This window comes from Thamnophis sirtalis, unplaced genomic scaffold (assembly GCF_051295495.1).
Source record: "Thamnophis sirtalis isolate CommonGarterSnake01/CBP01778 unplaced genomic scaffold, rThaSir2_p1.2 scaffold_4, whole genome shotgun sequence".
NCBI lineage: Eukaryota > Metazoa > Chordata > Lepidosauria > Squamata > Natricidae > Thamnophis > Thamnophis sirtalis.
Window position 1 is genome coordinate 137,832,448 of NW_028261384.1, and position 16,461 is coordinate 137,848,908.

The 16,461-nt window shown below is 49.7% G+C and overlaps 1 protein-coding gene across 1 annotated transcript in view; it reads right to left on the reverse strand.

The window, feature by feature from the left end:
* The window catches only part of SLC7A7 (solute carrier family 7 member 7), a 38,822-nt gene extending 22,972 nt beyond the window's left edge, over window positions 1-15,850 (reverse strand). Inside the window, exons 1-2 of the mRNA XM_087714212.1 lie at window positions 15,783-15,850; window positions 11,791-12,309 (exon numbers count right to left, since the gene is read on the reverse strand). Coding sequence (XP_087570338.1) covers window positions 11,791-12,307 — 517 coding nt within the window. The 5' untranslated portion in view covers window positions 12,308-12,309; window positions 15,783-15,850. The remainder of the gene's footprint in view (window positions 1-11,790; window positions 12,310-15,782) is intronic.
* Between the last annotated feature and the right edge of the window lie 611 nt (window positions 15,851-16,461).

Sequence of the window (16,461 nt, forward strand, 5' to 3'; positions counted from 1 at the left end):
TTTCTTGCCTAAATGTAGACTTGACTTTTCTCTACATTGAACTTCGTTTTCTTAGAGAGGGCCCCGGGTTCGAGTCGGTCGAGATCCATCTGGATCTTGAACCTGTTATCTAGGGCGCGTCTCACACATACACACACACACTCACACACACCATGCACCCTTGCTCATGCGTGCGTGACACACACACCCCACGCCCCATTTTGGGCCTAGCAGGCCTCCCTGCAGCCTCCTGGGAGCAAAAAACAGGCCAGGGGGAGGGGGGGCGCTGCAACTCCTCACACCTATCCTCCGCGAGCTGCACTGGCTCCCTATCGGTCTCCGAACGCGCTTCAAGGTGCTGGTTATCACCTTTAAAGCCCTACATGGCCTAGGACCCGGATATCTGCGAGACCGCCTCCTGCCGCATACCTCCCAACGGCCGATAAGATCTCACAGGATGGGCCTTCTCTCCGGGTGCCGTCGACCGGACAATGCCGGCTGGCGACTCCTCGGGGGAGGGCCTTCTCTGTAGCTGCCCCGGCCCTGTGGAACGATCTACCCCCAGAGATCCGGACCCTTCCCACTCTCTCGGCCTTCCGTAAGGCCACAAAAACCTGGCTATTCCGGCAGGCCTGGGGCTGTTCACTTCATGAATGAGGTCCAGCCCCACCTAGATTGAGTGTATGATGTGTTGCTTTTTAATCTGTTTTCTCTTTCCTTCTTTTAACTTTCTATCTTTTTAGCCCTGTATTTTGTAAGCCGCCCGGAGTCCTTCGGGATTGGTCGGCATATAAATTCATTAAATTTACAATTTATCCCGTTTTGGGCCTAGTAGGCCTTCCTGCAGTCTCCTAGGATTAAAAACAGGCTGAGGGGGGCAGCAACGCCTCTCACCCCGTTTTGGGCCTAGTAGGCCTCCCTGCAGCCTCCTCGGAGCAAAAACAGGTCGTGTGGGGGGGCTGCAACTCCTCACGCCCCATTTTGGGCCTAGTAGGCCTTCCTGCAGCCTCCTGGGAGCAAAAACAGGCCGTGGGGAGGGAGTGGGCTCCAACTCCTCACGCCCCATTTTGGGCCTAGTAGGCCTCCCTGCAGCCTCCTCGGAGCAAAAACAGGTTGTGTGGGGGGGCTGCAACTCCTCACACCCCGTTTTGGGCCTAGTAGGCCTCCCTGCAGCCTCCTGGGAGCAAAAACAGGCCGTGGGGAGGGGGGGGTGCTGCAACTCTTCATGCCCCGTTTTGGGCCTAGTAGGCCTTCCTGCCGCCTCCAGGGACCAAAAACAGGGCAGGGGTGCTGTTCTGTCCCTATGCATGCTCGTGTGACCCACTTGACACCCCCCCCCCCCCCCGCATACCGGCAGTGACCCGAAAATCAGATGGATTTGGATTTGGATTTTGGATTTTATTCCATTTGTAGGCCGCCCTATTCCCCGAAGGGACTCAGGGCGGCTGAACAAAGCCAAGGGAGGGGAAATTACAAAAAGTAAGACAAAGACAATCAGACAATACAAACAGTTTAAAAGCACAACAGACACAGCAGATTCCAGTAAGGGAAGGAACTCAACCCCAGGCTTGCTGGGACAGCCAGGTCTTCCCGGCCATCCGGAAGGCCTGAAGGGTGGAGAGGGTCTGAATCTCCATGGGGAGCTCGTTCCAAAGGGCCGGGGCAGCCACAGAGAAGGCCCTCCTCCGAGTAGTCGCCAGCCGACATTGACTGGCAGATGGAATACGGAGGTGTAACATTAAGTGAAGAGGAGGCCTAATCTGTGGGATCGAATGGGTCTGTGGGAGGTAATCGGCAGAAGGCGGTCTCTCAAGTACCCAGGTCCAATACCATGTAGGGCTTTATAAGTAATAACTAGCACCCTGAAGCGTATCCGGAGACCAATAGGTAGCCAGTGCAGCTCGCGGAGGATAGGTGTAACGTGGGTGTACCGGGGTGCACCCACAATCCCTCGCGCGGCTGCATTCTGGACCAGCTGGACGGGAGGTGCATGTGCATACACGGTGGAGCTGAACTGGGGCAATGGCTCACGTGCCCGCAGAGAGGTTGCCATCGATGTCTAGATCCATCATGGATCTAGAACCAAAAAGCCCAAAGTGGCACGCAAAGCCATGCGTGGGCTTGCTCGTTTGCCTTCCGGGTTTCTGGCGGGCATGCACGCACGACGATCAGTTGTCCTTTGTACACAAGACGGTGCCGAAAACCGGTGTGCCCATGCACGCCAGCTAGTTGATTGTCGGGCGCACATGAACGCTAGAACCCGGAAGTTTGGCTTTTCTGTAGCGCGATCCCTTTGCCCGCACGGCAGTGCCGAAAACCAGCCTGCACATGCCCGCGAGCCAGCTGATCGTCAGGCAGGCATGCAGACCGGAACCCGAACGTTCGGCTATTCCGGAGTGCACCAATGAGCGCACACGGACATTTCAACATGACCTTTTCAGCACCATCACTGATCTCGGCTGTTGGCTGTTCCTGCAAGTTTAATATCATCCGCAAATTTGGTAAGTTCCCCTTCTATTCCTTCGTCAAAAGTCATTGTTTTTCCCAACCCCCAATCCGAGGTGCCAGCTACCAAACAACCGTTGCCAGCGAGCGCCGCGAAGTTAAATCCAGGCGGGAGACGCCCTAATCTTCCTGGGTATCACAAGTTCAAAGACGCAGAACTGAAATTAACTTGTTTATCCAGATCTTATTGCTTTTTTGCTTTTTTGCTTTTTTTTTTTTAATGTTCTTCTCTTCTAACCTTGATCTTTATCCCAAGAACGGGTTGTTGTGTCTCGGGAGATTCTGGAAGATTTGGCTCGGAGCCAGATGGCCAAACCCCACCCATTCCCATCCACTCCCCAGGACGAGAAGAAAGCGTGTTGAGCCAAGGAACAGCCTCCAAGGTATAAATTCCAAGTTCAAGCCACCACTTTCTTTTTTTCTTTCTTTTTTAAATTAATTAGACATCTTTACCTTTAAAAACAAGGGGAAAATGCAACAAAAAAAGAAAAAAACAAGACAAATATAACAGTATAAAAACGTTCTGTATCGGCATACATGTTTAGCCTTTGTAGTTCTCATTCTCCATTGCCTTCCTATCTGTTTTAACCTCTCTAAGAGTGTAATAACAGTTGTACTAACAATCGTTAATAATATTAATTGTTCATATCACCATTATATTTACATTGGGGTCCATACTTTAAATTTGATAGTAATTAGATTTTATTCAGTACTAGTTTAGAGAAAAAACACGAACAAAAACTTCTATTTCCTGTTTTGGCTTCTGTTTTCCAGCCGCTTATAAATTCTAGTCCCATATTTGATAGAAATCCGATTCGTCTCTTTCTTTTAATTCCATTCATTCTTTTAATTTCAAGACACCCCTTTCTAACTCCTTGCAGGCGTCTCACGAACCAAACTAGGTAACATCATCAGTGCTGTAGTAGAAGAGGTCTGTGGAGAGGACAGAACAGGGAGGAGGAGAAGGACTGTGGGGTCCTTGGTGCTCTCTGAGCTTGGTGGTTCCTTGCAGGCGTTTCACGATCCAACTAGGTAACATCATCAGGTGTGAATGGGGTTTGTGGAGAGGAGGACTGTGGGGTCCTTGGTGCTCTCTGAGCTTGGTGGTTTCCTTGCAGGCATTTTATGATCTAACTAGGTAACATCATCAGTGCTAGACGTGAATGGGGTTTGTGGAGAGGAGGAAGAGGACAACGACAACTATGGAGTCTTGCATAGGTGGCAACTATGGAGTCCTTTTCTTGTAGACATTTCATGATCCAACTAGGTAACATCAGTACAGGAGGAGGACGAGGAGGGGGTGGGAGAAGGAGGAGGAGGAGGAGGAGGAGGAGGAGGAGGAGGAGGAGGAGGAGGAGGAGGAGGAGGAGGAGGAGGAGAACTGTGGAGACCTTAGTACTCTCTGAGCTTGATGTTTTCTTGCAGACATTTCATTACCCAACTAGATAACATCATCAGCGCTAGAAGGGAGTGGGGCTTGGGAGGAACAGGAGGAGAAGGAAGAAGGGGAGGAAGAGGAGGAAGGGGGAGGAGGAAGAGGAGGAGGAAAGGGGGAGGAAGAGGAAGAAGAGGAAGAAGGGGAGGTAAAAGAGGAGGAGGAAGAGAGGAGGAGGACTGTGGGGTCCTTGGTGCTCTCTGAGCTTGGTGGTTTTCTTGGAGACATTTCATGACCCAACTAGGTAACATCATCAGTGTTAGAAGGGGGTGAGGCTTGGGAGGAAGAGGAGGAGGAGGAAGAGGAGGAGGAGGAGGAGGAGGAGGAGGAGGGATGGAGGAGGACTGTGGGGTCCTTGGTGCTCTCTGAGCTTGGTGGTTTTCTTGGAGACATTTCATGACCCAACTAGGTAACATCATCAGTGTTAGAAAGGAGGGAGGTTTGGGAGGAAGAGGAAGAGGAGGAGGAGGAGGAGGAGGAGGAGGGATGGAGGAGGACTGTGGGGTACTTGGTGCTCTCTGAGCTTGGTGGTTTTCTTGGAGACATTTCATGACCCAACTAGGTAACATCATCAGTGTTAGAAAGGAGGGAGGTTTGGGAGGAAGAGGAGGAGGAGGAGGAGGAGGAGGAGGAGGAGGAGGAGGAGGAGGAGGAGGAGGAGGAGGATGGGGATGGGGATGGGGATGGGGATGGAGGAGGACTGTGGGGTCCTTGGTGCTCTCTGAGCTTGGTGGTTTTCTTGGAGACATTTCATGACCCAATTAGGTAACATCATCAGTGTTAGAAAGGAGGGAGGTTTGGGAGGAAGAGGAGGAGGAGGAGGAGGAGGAGGAGGAGGAGGAGGAGGAGGAGGAGGAGGAGGAGGAGGAGGAGGAGGAGGAGGAGGAGGAGGATGGGGATGGAGGAGGACTGTGGGGTCCTTGGTGCTTTCTGAGCTTGGTGGTTTTCTTGGAGACATTTCATGACCCAACTAGGTAACATTATCAGTGTTAGAAAGGAGGGAGGTTTGTGGAGAGGAGGAGGAGGAGGAGGAGGAGAATGGAGGAGGACTGTAGGGTCCTTGGTGCTCTTTGAGCTTGGTGGTTTTCTTGCAGACATTTCATTACCCAACTAGGTAACATCATCAGTGCTAGAAGGGAGTGGGGTTTGCTCTCTGTTTATATATTAGGTATATCAGGTTTTCTCATCAAGGGACCATCAAGAAACACCCACCAACACTTACAAGACAAGCCCTGTGTCTATAAACAGAGAGCAAACCCTCGCTCCCTGCTAGCAAATGCTGACGTTCCCTAGTTGGGTCACGCATCATCTGCAAGGAAACCAACCCAGCTCAGAGAGCACCCGGGGTCTTACCCCCAGCCCCACCCTCCCCTCCATTGCATGTGGTGCGGGCGGCAGCTCAGACCCAAGAGATCTCTCTGACCACCAATAGGGGGCCTCCGGCTCCGAAGAAAGCCAGCCTCCGTCTCCAACTCGGGCCAAAGACCTAAGCAGTGGAGGGGGGGAGCGGGGAGGGGAGGAACAGCCCCGAGTCAAGAGGTTAGTTCTGCGGTGAATTCCTAGACGAGTTTTATCAAGTGACACAGCTCCGGAGGTCAGGATGGAGGACAGCATTCAAAACATCAGCCCGGGGTTGTCTCAGGTGACGAGAAAAGGACCTTTCGTTCCATCTTTTGCGGCTTGCCTGCACTCAGCCTCCAGTTTCAGCTTTTGGTTGGATTTGGGGCGCTAAAGTCAGGGATGTGGGCGGCTCCGGAAGAGGCAGAGAGAGAGGTTTCGGCTGTGGTTGGCCTCCGCTCTGGCCTTCACCCCACGCAAACTCGGCGACCATACCCCAGCCCCGGCTCCGAGCATCTGTCCTTTTCAATTGATCGATCCGAATAGAACTGGGAGGGACCCTTGGAGGTCTTCTAGTCCAGGCCTCACCAAGCTTACAGACCTCAGGGACCGCTTAAATTCGTAATTTTAAATCCCGCGGACCGCTAATATGATCTGCCTAATGACCCGCTAGGTGGGCATGCGACTGGATGAGCGTGGCCAGCTTGATGTCATTCACGTCGACGGGTATCTCACAAGCCTCTACTCGCCCTCCCAGCCACTCCTCGCCTGCCCACCCGGGCCTCTTAGGGCCCCAACAGGAGTTAAGTAGCCACCATGAGAAAGAGTTGGCAAAACAGCTAGCTCAGTTCAAATTGGATCTGGCCGAGAAGGAGGCTCAACAGAAGCACCTCACTGAGGACTAGGAACATGGGCTTTCCAAGCAGAAGGAAGACCTGCAGGAGTGCAAGACCAGGTACCGGCACCTGGAGGCTCAGCGGGCTGAGATGGTCGGCCAGTTCCAGGCCATGATGCAGTCCCACTGGAATGAGGCCCTCCGGCTCTTCGCCACCAGCGGTGTTTCCCTCCAGCCTTCGCCCAAAGCCCCCTACCAGGAGGATGAAGCAGACCCCAAGTCGGAATTTCTGCCCCCCCCTCCAACCCGCACAAAAAGACCCTGAAGGGGGAAACTCTCTGCAGCAACACAAGCGTTCATTGCACATATCCAGCCCAGGGGCTGTCCCTTTGAGGACCCCTGATTTAGTGCACTATCAAAAAATGCAAATGATTTTTCTGCAGACCAGCAAAATCTTCTCACAGACTGGGGTGGGCGCGGCCAGCTTGACGTCACTTATAAGGAGGTCACTAGTGGCCCGAGCACTCTGCCAGGAAAAACAGAGTTCCGAGCTCCGTTTTCGGCTGTGATGGCCTCCTGCAGCCCTCTGCCAGTGAAAGTGGAGCTCAGGAGGGCCGTTTTGCCATTTCCAGGGTGGCCCCGTGGGCCAGATCCAAGAACTCAAGGTCCGGGGGGGCCGAATCCGGGCCCCATGGACCTTGAGTTTCACACTCCTGCTCTACCATTCCATCCAGTCTCTTCAAAACTTCCAATGATGGAGCACCCACAATTTCTGGTGGCAAGCTGTTCCACTGGTTAATTGTCCTCACTGTTAAATAGTTTCTCCTTAATTACAGGTGGCTTCTCTCCTTGATGAGTTTTCATTCCATTGTTTTCTATCCTGTCCTCAGGTGCTTTGGAAAATAAATTGACCCCCTTCTCTTTGTGGCAGCCTTTCAAATACTGGAATATTGCCATCATGCGCCCCCCCCCCTTCCTTCTTTTCTCTAGGCCAGCCACACCCAATTTCTGCAACCGTTCTTTGTATATCGTTTAGTCCAGCGTTTCTCAACCTTGTCAACTTGAAGATGTCTGGACTTCAACTCCCAGAATTCCCCAGTCAGCGAATTCGCTGACTGGGGAATTCTGGGAGTTGAAGTCCAGACATCTTCAAGTTGACAAGGTTGAGAAACACTGGTTTAGTCTCTGGGCTTTTAATCATCTTCATTGCTCTTCTCTGCACTTTTTCTAAACTCTCAAGATCTCTTTTTGTAATGTTGGTGACCAAAATTGGATGCAGTGCTCCAGGTGTGGCCTTACTAAGGATTTACAAAGCTGTTGGAAGAAACCTGCACACAGTTGCAATTGCCACAGCTTGCTGCAGTCACATCATTACCACTTGTGATCTTCCCTGCCGGCTTCCAATAAAGCCGAGTCAATGAGGAAAGCAGACGCTACTTGATGGTGTGCTTAATACAATAATACAATACAATAGCAGAGTTGGAAGGGACCTTGGAGGTCTTCTAGTCCAACCCTCTGCCTAAGCAGGAAACCCTACAACGTTTCAGACAATGGCTATCCAACCTCTTCTTAAAGACTTGCAGTGTTGGGGCATTCACAACTTCTGGAGGCAAATTCTGTTCCACTGATGAATTGTTCTAACTGTCAGGAAATTTCTCCTCAGTTCTAAGTTGCTTCTCTCCTTGATTAGTTTCCACCCATTGCTTCTTGTTCTACCCTCAGGTGCTTTGGAGAATAGTTTGACTCCCTCTTCTTTGTGGCAACCCCTGAGATATTGGAAGACTGCTATCATGTCTCCCCTAGTCCTGCTTTCTATTAAACTAGACATACCCAGTTCCTGCAACTGTTCTTCCTATGTTTTAGCCTCCAGTCCCCTAATCCTCTTTGTTGCTCTTCTCTGCACTCTTTCTAGAGTCTCCACATCTTTTCTACATCGTGGCGACCAAAACTGGATGCCGTATTCCAAGTGTGGCCTTACCAAGGCCTTATAAAGTGGTATTAACCCTTCACGTGATCTTGATTCTATCCCTCTGTTGATGCAGCCTAGAACTGTGTTGGCTTTTTTGGCAGCTGCTGCACACAGCTGGCTCTTATTTAAATGCTTGTCCACTAGGACTCCAAGATCCCTCTCACAGTTACTACTATCGAGCAAGGTGCCACCTATACTGTCCCTGTGCATTTCGTTTTTCTTGCCTAAATGTAGAACCTGACTCTTTTCACCCTTGAATTTCATTTTGTTAGATAGTGCCCAATGTCCAAGTTTGTCAAGATCCTTCTGTATCTTAAGCCTGTCTTCTGGAGTGTTGGCTATTCCTGCCAGCTTGGTGTCATCTGCAAATTTGATGAGTTCCCCATTTATCCCCTCATCCAAGTCATTGATGAGGATGTTGAAGAGTCCTTCTGGGCCTAAAACAGAGCCTTGGGATACTCCACTGCATACTTCCCTCCATGTAAATGCAGTTCCATTGAGGACTACACATTGGGTGCTGTTGGTGATGGCACAGGATTCCTGAACTTCATTGTACACTGACGATCGCATTGGATTTCGTGGTAGAAGATGCAATGACAATAAAGCAAAGGGAAAAAGTGTTCCAGCTCCCACCATCCACCCTTCCCCTTCCTCTCAACCCGAGCAACTCCGTTTTGCTGCCTAAGCCCTCAACCCACACGCTGCCAGTCACATTCCTGTGTTGCAACCCGCGTGTCTTTCGGAGGGGAGCCTGACGCTGCACTTCTCGCCGTCTGCTTCCAGACAGCGCTTGCCAATTCAGCAGGCTCTGCCTGGCCCTCGGCTGAAGAAGCCGGCTTCCCGAAAACAACCCGCTGAGTAAAAGAGGGAAGAGGAGCGCGAGCTGCAGAAAAGACCTGGGAGGTCACCAGACTTTGAGTCACGATGGAAAGAGATTCTCAAGTCACCCAAGTCACAGTTTTTCAGGAAGCAACTGGACTTTCTTGTTTTTTTCTTTTTGAAGCTGTTTTGCTTCTCATCCAAGAAGCTTCTTCAGTTCCGACTGGATGGATGTGGGGAGAAACAGATATCCTTGCAGACAGCTGGTCCTTTGCATCCTTTTTAGAGGGTCGTTGAAGCACTTGGAGGTTGATCTGTGTCCTCAGGGCCACCAGAGTAATTCTCCAGGTTCATGTAGTCTGCAATTTTCCCTCTGGAAATTCATTCTGCGTTCACCCCAAATTGCATAGCTAAAATGCAGTGGAGTACCCCAAGGCTCTGTTTTAGGCCCGGTACCCTTCAACATCTTCATCAATGATTTGGATGAGGGAATAAATGGGGAACTCATCAAATTTGCAGATGACACCAAGCTGGCAGGAATAGCCAACACTCCAGAAGACAGGCTTAAGATACAGAAGGATCTTGACAAACTTGAACATTGGGTACTATCTAATAAAACGAAATTCAAGGGTGAGAAGAGTCAGGTTCTACATTTAGAAAAACGAAATGCACAGGGACAGTATAGGTGGTACCTTGCTCAATAGTAGTAACTGGGAGAGGGATCTTGGAGTCCTAGTGGACAACCATTTAAATAGGAGCCAGCCGTGTGCAGCAGCTGCCAAAAAAGCCAACACAGTTCTAGGCTGCATCAACAGAGGGATAGAATCAAGATCACGTGAAATGTTAATACCACTTTATAAGGTCTTGGTAAGGCCATACTTGGAATACGGCATGCAGTTTTGGTCACCACGATGTAGAAAAGATGTGGAGACTCTAGAAAGAGTGCAGAGAAGAGCAACCAAAAGGATTAGGGGACTGGAGGGTAAAACATGAGGAACGGTTGCAGGAACTGGGAATGTCTAGTTTAATGAATATAGAACTAGGGGAGACATTATATATAGTGTTCCAATATCTCAGGGGTTGCCACAAAGAAGAGGGTGTCAAACTATTCTCCAAGGCACCTGAGGGTAGAACAAGAAGCAATGGGTGGAAACTAATCAAGGAGAGAAGCAACTTAGAAATAAGGATAAATTTCTTGGCAGTTAGAACAATGAATCAGTGGAACAGAAGTTGCCTCCAGAATGAAAAATCTATTTTTGAAAGAAGAGATTAAATAACCATTTGTCCGAAGTGGTGTAGGCTTTCCTGCCTGAGCAGGGGGTTGGACTAGAAGGCCTCCAAGGTCCCTTCCAACTCTGTTATTCAGAAATCACGTCTCTGGAGCTTGGAATTTTCAAAGGAGGAGTTGCGTCGCCCTGAACTACCCCCAAATCCAGGACTGATCAAAGAAAAGAGCAAAAAAAAAAAAAAAGCCTTATCACAGATGCCTGACTCATAGGCCCACCAGGAGAATGGGATCAGGATAAGGGGGGAAAATAAGCAGGTCCTGTCTGGGAAAAACTTCCTATGGTAAAGAAGCAAGGTAACTACGATTCTATTCCCTGCCACACGGAAGGCAAGTGAAAAAAAAAACTGGTTGAAGATGCAACTGTGGGAGTCTCACGGTTCAAACAGAAGCCCTCGTGGGGCTTTGGGACAAAGCTGGCATCTTAATCCTTTCAGGATTCAACATCTCAACTAAAGGCGTTGCAGGAGAAAAGGGAAGGAAGGTCAGGGCAAGATAAGAGGAGAGAGAGAGATTAGATACCAGAGCAACAAGCTGCCCTTCGCCCTGCCTGAAATCAAGCTTTGGCAGAGCCAAGAATCTCTCCGAATCGCTCCCTAAACAAGATGCCCAGCCTCCGGGATTGGTGTTCAGAGCGTGAAACAAACTCCTGGTCCCGACAAAAACCCCTTTTATTAATCCAGCAAAGTCTTTCGAGGGAGGATTTGCGGTCACAGACGTCATCTGGCTTGGGGAGCTGCCAGGCCGATATCTGCAAAACTCGGCAAAGACTCCGGAACCAATGAAGTGAACTAATTGTCTCCTGCAAACTCCACTCCCCTTTCGCTCCTCTTTTATTTCCTCTGGGAGGGCCCATTCATCGTCCACCTGTGGCCTTACTCCCAAGTCGACCCTTGTTCTTTAGCTGTTCCCTTCGTCTGGCAACTCTACACATGCGCACATTGGGAACAGGCTCCAGCTGTTCTTCTGCCTCACTGATGTCTGATTCTGAAGGTAGCTGATAACTGACATACGGCTCTGGCCCCCTCTCTGCCTCCGACACAGAGCCCTCATCAGAGCCTTCCCCAGACCCCAGGACTGGTCCATGTTCCTCCCCAATCTCCTCACTGTCCGACTGTGCCTCCCAGCTGGCTGCTGGCAGGCCACAACACAGATGTCTCGTGACCCAACTAGGGAATAGCATCAGTGCTAGAAGAGAGCGGGATTTGCGAAGTGGAGGAGGAGGAAGAGGAGGAGAAGGACTGATGCATCCTTGGTGTTCTTTGAGCTTGGTGGTTTTATCACAGACATTTCATGGCCCCACTATGTAACATCATCAATGCTAAGGCACAAACTAAGTAACGTCGTCAGGAGCACTGATAATGTTACCTAGCCCTCATCTGAGCCTTCCCCAGACTCCGGGACTGGCCCATGGTCCTCCCCAACCTCCTCACTGTCCGACTCTGCTGCCAGCTCTCCTGGCTGCTGGAGGGCCACAACACTTGGGAAGCTCAGAGACCTTCTCAAGAAGGTCCCCCAGGGCTCCAGAAATCCAAACCATCGCTAGAGGTGAGCAGGAAGTCATCCTCCTCCCCGTGACCTCAACTCACCCACCCACCCCACCCCCTCCGCGATGAGACACTCACAGATGCAGACAGCAGCCAGGAGACGTCCAGCCAGGTACGGCGCCTCACAGGACGGGAAAAACGGCTGGACCAAGTAGTTGGCGAAAGTGATGGCGATGACCGCTTGGCTGGTGGGCTCGATGATGAGCAGGGAGGTCCAAAGGCGGATGAAGGCTGGCAGCTGGCCAAAGGCCTCCAAGATGTAAGCGTAGCTGGCCCCCGACTTTTTGATGGTGGTGCCCAGCTCGGCATAGCAAAGGGCCCCGAAGACGGAGAAGAGACCCCCGATGGCCCAGATGACGAGGGAGAGTCCGTAAGAGGCGCTGTAGGACAAGACCCCCTTGGGCGAGACGAAGATGCCCGAGCCGATCATGTTGCCCACGATCAGACAGACGCCGTTGAGTAGCGAGATCTCCTTCTTCAACTGCATGGCCTCCTCGGAGGATGAGCTGGAAGACGGCAAATTCCCAGTAGACGCTGTCTTGGCTGGGGGGTCCTCTTGTGTGCCCGCCACCACATACTGGCCGGACCTGGTCATGGCTGGTCAAAGGAGAGAAGAGAGCTCGGTTAATTGCCATGGCTGGAAGGAACACCTCCCTGTGTCCCCAAAAGTGGGGGGGGTTGTCCCTTTTTTTTCAGAGTCAGACAATATCTTGTTACAGGTAGTCCTGCAATCCCACAATCCGTAATTGACAAGCAAAAACTGCAATCCCTCAATCCGTAATTGACAAGCAAAGACTGTGATCCCTCAATCCGTAATTCGCAAGCAAAGACTGCGATCCCTTAATCCATAATTGACAAGCAAAGATTGCGATCCCTCAATCTGTAATTGACAAGCAAAAACTGTGGTCCCTTATTCTGTAATTGACAAGCAAAGACTATGATCCCTCAATCCGTAGTTGACAAGCAATGACTGCGATCCCTCAATCCGTAATTCACAAGCAAAGACTGTGATCCCTTAATCCATAATTGACAAGCAAAGACTGCGATCCCTCAATCTGTAATTGACAAGCAAAAACTGTGGTCCCTCATTCTGTAATTGACAAGCAAAGACTATGATCCCTCAATCCGTAGTTGACAAGCAATGACTGTGATCCCTCAATCTGTAATTGACAAGCAAAGACTGTGATCCCTCAATCCGTAATTGACAAGCAAAGACTGCAATCCCTCAATCTGTAATTGACAGACCAAGACTGTAGTCGTTAAGGGAACCCCCTCGCCGCAATAGATTTTGTTTCCTGCAGGAAAGCGGACCTTAAATGCATGTTTCCGGCAAAAAAAAAAAAAAAAGTGTTGTCAATCGTGGCCGCTGCCAATACAGGTAAATCCCTCAACGTACAACCACATGTGAGCCCGACATTGTGGTTGCTGAGTGAGGCATTTGTTAAGTGAGTTTTGCCTCAATTTTTACGACCGTCCTTGCCCCCATTGTTTAAGCTTCTGTCCCAGAGCAGTAACTACCGTATTTTTCAGCGTATGACGCACTTTTTTCCCTCAAAAAAGAGGGTGAAAATCTGGGTGCATCTTATACACTGAATACAGTATTTTTGGCCTACCAAAATCTTGTCCCCTTTGCAAAAATGGACGCACAGAGGGTTTGGGAGGCTTGCAAAGTGCTCCTGAGGGCTGGGGAGAGCAAAAAGAGCAAAAAATGGGTTGTTTTTCGCCCCCCCCCCAGCCCCCAGGAGCACTCTACAACCCTCCCAAAGCCTTTGCATGCCCTTTTTTTTGTGAAAAACCAGCTATTTTTTGCTCGTTTTTGCCCCCCCCCAGCCCCCACTCTAAGAGCCTCCGAAAGCTTTGCATGCCCCCCCCCCTTTTTGCAAAAAATGAGGCGTGCAGATGGTTTGGGAGTCCTGCAGATTGCAAAAATCCCTTTTTTTAAAAATTTACCGCTTCAAAATCTGGGTGCGCCTTATACTCCGGTGCGTCTTACAGTCTGAAAAATACGGTATATTGAATTTGACGGTACATGGAGCAATACGAATGCAATAGCAAGGGTTTTCAATTCAATTGTATAAAAGGGGAAGGCTGGGTGTTGTTTTTTTTTTATTTGTGTAGTTATAAGGCACGGCGAAGGTGGCATTGAATTTCATTGTACGAGATACCATGGCAATAAACGAAACGAAACAAAACTAACTAAATCGCTGCAGAGGTTAAATTAGTCACTCGGCTATTAAGTGAATCTGATTTCCCCACCCCTCTTGATATTGCTTGTCAGAAGGAGACACCAAAGGGGGGGGGGGTGTCACATGATCGCGGGGACTGCCACCATCTTAAATATGAGTCGGTTTGGCCGAGCGTTTGATTTTGGAATTGTGTGACCATACAGACGCTGCTGCGATGGTCCTCAGCGTGAGAAAGGGTTTTTTTTAATTGCTTTTCCGCCCCCAGTGCAGTTGTAACTTGGAACCGTCACTAAATGAACTCTGGTCAATCCAAGGCCACCTGTGCTTTCCCCAACCCGGAGGCCTTCCCTTCCACTATGAGCCCTAGTTAAACCCAGCGAGAATCCATCACGTACCGATTTGACGAACGTGGTGTTAAAAGCCACGCTGCTTTTGGCGAAAGGGAAGGCTGCAGATTACGAACTCGGTTTGGCTTGGTGTGAAATTCACCATTGGATTGGATGCAGACAGAGTTGGGGAACGCCGCAGCCTTCCCAAACCTGGTTTGCTAAATAAATCACAATTGACCGGTTCATGCTGTCAGGGGAAAGGAAAGGAAAGGAAAGGAAAGGGAAAAAAAGAAAGAAAAGGGGAAGGGGAGGAAATGAAAGATAGAAAAAGGAGAGGAGAGGAAAGGAAGGAAAGGAAAGGAGAAAAACAGAAAGAAAAGGGGAAGGGAGGAAATGAAAGATAGAAAAAGGAGAGGAGAGGAAAGGAAGGAAAGGAAAGAAAGGAAAGGAAAGGAGAAAAAAAGAAAGAAAAGGGGAAGGGAGGAAATGAAAGATAGAAAAAGGAGAGGAGAGGAAAGGAAGGAAAGGAAAGAAAGGAAAGGAAAGGAGAAAAAAAGAAAGAAAAGGGGAAGGGGAGAAAATGAAAGATAGAAAAAGGAGAGGAGAGGAAAGGAAGGAAAGGAAAGGAAAGGAAAGGGGAAAAAATAAAAGGGGAAGGGGAGGAAATGAAAGATAGAAAAAGGAGAGGAGAGGAAAGAAAGGAAAGGAAAGAAAGGAAAGGAAAGAAAGAAAAGGGGAAGGCGGGAAATGAAAGATAGAAAGAGGAGAGGAGAGGAAAGGAAGGAAAGGAAAGAAAGGAAAGGAAAGGAAGAAAGAAAAGGGGAAGGGGAGAAAGGAAAGATAGAAAAAGGAGAGGAGAGGAAAGAAAGGAAAGGAAAGGAAGAAAGGAAAGGGGAAGGAGAGGAAATGAAAGAGAAAAAGGAGAGGAGAGGAAAGAAAGGAAAGGAAAGGAAGAAAGGAAAGGGGAAGGAGAGGAAATGAAAGATAGAAAAAGGAGAGGAAAGAAAGGAAAGGAAAGGAAGAAAGAAAAGGGGAAGGGGAGAAATGAAAGATAGAAAAAGGAGAGGAGAGGAAAGAAAGGAAAGGAAAGGAAGAAAGGAAAGGGGAAGGAGAGGAAATGAAAAATAGAAAAAGGAGAGGAAAGAAAGGAAAGGAAAGGAAGAAAGAAAAGGGGAAGGAGAGGAAATGAAAGATAGAAAAAGGAGAGGAGAGGAAAGGAAGGAAAGGAAAGGAAAGGAAGAAAGAAAAGGGGAAGGGGGAAATGAAAGAGAAAAAGAGAGGAGGAGGGGAGAGGAGAGGAAAGAAAGGAAAGGACAGGACAAGACAGGAAAGGAAAGGAAGAAAGAAGGGGAAGGGGAGGAAATGAAAGATGGAAAAAGTAGAGAGGAAAGGAAAGGTAAAGGAAAGGATGCTAAGCCCAGATCCAAACCTATCAAAAGGAAGAAGAAGAGGAGGAGGAAGAGGAGGAGGAGGAGGAGAAAAAGAAGAAGAAAAAGAAGAGGAGGAGGAAGAGGAGGAGGAGAACTGTCTAAGAGATGAACTGAGTAGGACTCACCAGTTCTGGGCTTGGCTTTCCCCCTGTTGAACTGCCCGCCTGCCCTCACGCCAGCTTAAGAATAAAGGATCAGCAAGTTGTCAGGACAGCACTTTTAAGTTGAGGAACTCAGCAGGGTGGCTGGGGGAGGAGTAAGGAGCGAGGGGGGGTGAACCATCGAGTCCAAGGTCCGTCTGGTGCCAGGTGGGGGCGGGGGGGGGAAGCCTACCTCATCTTTTGGATGATAAAAGGCTGCCAGTGCCTGCAGATTTCCTCTCAGCCGTGCCCACGGAGAGCAGCGAAGGAGAGCGTCGTGCATTTCCACCCTCCCAAGTCTTATTTCCTGCATCTGCTTTCGGCATCCTCGCTCCGCTCCAGATTGAACCCTGCTCCAAAAGGAAGCAGGCTTTCTCTGCGAATCCTGCTAGATTTGTGGGCTCCCCATTGGTTCAACCTTAACAGGGTTCACCTTAGAGCCACATAACGGAGGGAGCTCCCGTGACTTGTCCCAGCTTCTGCCAACCTAGCAGGCGAAATTGGTTCTTGAGTGGAATAATCCCACGTATTAAAATCAATCTACCCCACCTTCAAAAGGGACGCAGTGGCTCAGTGGCTAAGATGCTGAACTTGTCGATCAGAAAGCAGTTCGAATCCCTAGTACTGCGTAACGGAGTGAGCTCCCGTGACTTGTCCCAGCTTC